At 47.9% G+C, this 3,819-nt stretch overlaps 1 protein-coding gene across 1 annotated transcript in view; it reads left to right on the top strand.

Annotated features, from left to right (window-relative positions):
• The first annotated feature begins 409 nt into the window (after nucleotides 1-409).
• Nucleotides 410-3,819, top strand: part of LOC115238337 (putative transcription factor SOX-15) — an 18,121-nt gene continuing 14,711 nt past the window's right edge. The window contains exons 1-2 of the mRNA XM_029812062.1: nucleotides 410-418; nucleotides 476-749. Coding sequence (XP_029667922.1) covers nucleotides 410-418; nucleotides 476-749 — 283 coding nt within the window. The remainder of the gene's footprint in view (nucleotides 419-475; nucleotides 750-3,819) is intronic.

Here is a 3,819-nt window from a genome sequence, read left to right as displayed (position 1 = left end):
CCCCCCCTATTCGCGCATACCATCGTATTATATACATTCTCATGCGCGTTGTAAATACACCTACGTTCCTACGTTATTCACGACGATTCGTTCGCAGTTACAATCCTATTCGCGGACGAATGCGTGAGAATAAAGTCAAAAATCTCCGCCGCGCGAAACAATGGCGGAGGCACGATAGTAAAATCGTGAGACTCATTAATCTCACATTTTGTCCTGTCGTTAATCCGGTCGCTTGTATTTCAACGACACGCGTTATCGGCTAGTATAGCTAAATAAATATCTATTGTTCGCATCCCTTTCGCTAAAGCCGGTACGGTAAAGTCCCTCGGTATCTTTGTACTTTGATTGCGTCGCTTGGTCGTATCTTTTCAGCGCGCTACCTCCCTTAAAAACACACCGCCGAGTTACAATGTCGAACGTCCGCGGGAAATACATTTCGCGAAATATGTATGTGACATTGTTTCCATGAAACCAGATACCGAGCATGCTGAGCGGTCCGGCGCAGCAGCGGCTGGAGGACATGCCCTGGCTGGCTTCCGGTCCGTCGTTGGAATACCAGCAGGGCATCTCGCCGATCCCCGCGGGAGTAAAGATGTGCCATCCCGGCGGCGGCACTGCCCAGAGGAGCCTCAAGGAGCAACGGATACGTCGTCCGATGAACGCGTTCATGGTCTGGGCAAAGGTCGAGCGCAAGAAGTTGGCCGACGAGAATCCGGATCTCCACAACGCCGATCTCAGCAAGATGCTGGGTAAGTGCGCAAATGAAAAATATATTTTCTTTCTCGCGAGATACTTATTTATACGTATATTAATTGTCTTTCGAGAATTTTCAAATTCGATCTGGCTGTATTATATATTAATTAATAAGTTGTTAGAGAAGAAACGTTATTTTCTTCTCTTAACGAGGAATAAATTCTCACGATTTGCTTTGATCTAGAAATCCACTGCTTTTACTAGGATATTTCTGAATATTCAATCTCTCGTGTAAAACGCAAAACAGATGATATTTAATTAAATAAATATTGTATCGTTAAAAAATGCAATTAAAACGTATCGGGGTTGTGGATACCCGTTATGGAAAAATTTTTCATTCCCGGATTCGACGAAGATGAAGCGTGCAAGATTAGAAAGAGTCTTGCCTTTTAAAAATACATGTACTCGGTGAAACAATGGCGGTTTCTCGCGGGAAAAGACTTTTCCGCCGGGAAACTGACTCTGGGAATAAGAAAGCAGGAAAAATCTTGCTCGCTCGCGTGGCGCGTCATCATTAAATTAATTACAACGTCGAGCGAATAGAATTAATCTAATTACACGCATGGAGCGGGGGATGTTGGACGAAACGAGGAGAAAGAGGTGAGAGACCTCGCTCTCGGGGAGATTACGGACTAGGAAAAAAAAAGCGTTACTTTATGCCAACTCGACTCGTTAACACCAATGTTTATTCTGTCGCAAATGCGTGTAGCCGAGACCAGTCTCCGCGAATATAACTCGCGGCATCTCGTTCGGTATCACCAGCAGCCACCTGCGCGATCGAGATAGGGAAATCGTTCTCTTATCGCGCCACGCCGTATATCGGAGTCCTCTTGTCAAATCTCATTCCGATCGCTGCATTATCGCTTAGCGATTTCCAAGTAACATGTCTCTTTCTCTCTCTTTAAGGCAGCGCAGGTACAGACATTCCGAGGATAAAACGATAGCCTTGCTATCGTGTTAATGCACATTCGTCGCGCGATATACGCGAATCGTCGATTTCGCGTAAACCGAAACGCTTTCAGCGGCAGACGGTGGTTTTGCGGTTGTTCCTCTTTGTTTCTTTTTTTTCTCTCTCTCTCTCTCTCTCTCTCTTTCTTCCTCTCTTATTCTCGCATGTCTCGTGTCTCCCCGGCGTTAAAACTGAGAACCCATCATCCGGTACCATCCTAACGATCTGTCAGCGCCGACCGGAGCTCGCGCGCGCGCGCGCACGCGCTATCGTGGGCAGGTACACCTTGAATTATCGACAATTGGCATCCGCAACATTATTGGCATTTGAACGATCGAGCGGCCGTCGTGCAGAAAATTGTAAACTTCTCTTCTCGTGTGTAACCACCTACCTACCTATCCTACCCGTACTCATTTCAACGCACAGTGTGTCGTGTATGTTTATAATCGCGCGTGTATGCGTGCACGCGTGCTCTCCCGTCCCTCTCCGTCCCTCCTATAAAGCGTCTTTTTCCCCTCTCATCTTACGCTCTCTTTCTCGGTCTTTCTTGATTTGTTCGTCGAGCCAAACCTATAAATCACCAATCCCTCTCCTCCCTTCCTCCCCCCTTTCCCCACGTTTCCCTCCCCTTGGCGCCGGTTATCGATGCGGAGTAAGGAAAACTCGTCGTCGGGTTTATCGATCGAACATTAGGCGCGATGTTATTGGCATGACGCGGCTCCGATTGCTATGCGCGCCGAGTTGCTTTTGCCGCCCCCACTCTCTTGCCCCTCGCGTCTCCTTTTTTTTTTTTTCTTTCTTTCCAGACATCCTACATATTCATGCGCGTGCTATGTGTCGATCCATCCGTTCGTATGTCCGTTAGTCCGTCCATCCGCGCGTGCTGCAGCGTGCGCGCGTGCGAGCGCGAGCGTGCGAGCGTGTTTGGCATGGGCACACGCACACGCACACGCCGATTGTGTTGCCGTTTGTTTGTCGGTGTGGGGCGGGCGTATATACCACCGATGGGGGCCGTGTGGGCACCTTATATCCGGTGACACGCGTGCCCGCGCATCTTTATTAATCGTTCTTCCCAACCGTTAACCCATCTTCGAGATCTGTCAACATCTGGAAATTAATTGCGCTCTCACTCGAATATTGGTCCCACTTATCGTCGCTATCGTTCGATTATCATCTCTCGTCATCGGCGACTCTCGTATCACGCGTCCTTGTCGCTCCCGCCGTTTCGACGGTCGTTAATTTCGTTGTTAATTAGCGGAGCGGCGACGACGTCGGCGATTCGCACGGTCGTATCGCGGAGAATCGGGCCTGGCGGAAGGAGAAACCACACCGCCGCTCATCCTCATCGTCCTTTATACGGTACGACGACGCGACGCCACTGCGTCGTGTCACGGGAACAGGGGGAGGGGGACCACCTACGACATATGTGGCAGCCCGCAAATAATACCGGGGCGTGTGCGTGTGTTGTACCACTGGCGACAGCGGAGATACAGGGCTCTAACTGCCAACGCGGTATCGTAGTTTAGTGCCTCTGATTACCTCCCTTACTCTCCTATGAAAGATATATATATATACGGGATGTCCCTTTGATCGCGGATGTCGAAGAAAAATGCATGAGAAAAGCCGAGGCATCGAGCTCGTTACGAGGCTAATTGGCATTGAAATTTGATGGCGATAATCGAATAATCGTATCTGATTTCTGACTTAATTTTTTATCGCGCGTTTTCTCTTAACAAAAATTCAATTTATTAAAAAAAAAAAAAAAATTATTTAAAGATATCTATAAATTGAAAATTGGAAATTTGTACCAATATATATGAGTCTAATTTTTTATCAACAAGACAAATTGATTCTCTCTTCTTCTGTTGAAAAAATTATAATTGAAAGACGATAACGGGACACCCTGTATATTCTTCCCCGCGAGAGAAGGATACGTTCTTTCTCTCGTAAAGTACCAAACTGCCTTCCGAACGCGGCCGATTCGCGGCCCTTAAACGACGGATCTCGGCGTGTACGGTATCTCACTATAATGGTGCTCGGTGCGGAAGGGCCGATAACAACGTCGACCTCCGTTGGTCGATTTAAGGGACGGTGCGCCGATTGAAAGTTATTGGTCG

This window comes from Formica exsecta, unplaced genomic scaffold (assembly GCF_003651465.1).
Source record: "Formica exsecta isolate Colony F162 unplaced genomic scaffold, ASM365146v1 scaffold333, whole genome shotgun sequence".
In the NCBI taxonomy this organism is placed as follows: domain Eukaryota; kingdom Metazoa; phylum Arthropoda; class Insecta; order Hymenoptera; family Formicidae; genus Formica; species Formica exsecta.
The sequence above is the reverse complement of the archived record's forward strand: the minus strand, read 5'-3'. Positions and strand labels throughout refer to the sequence as shown.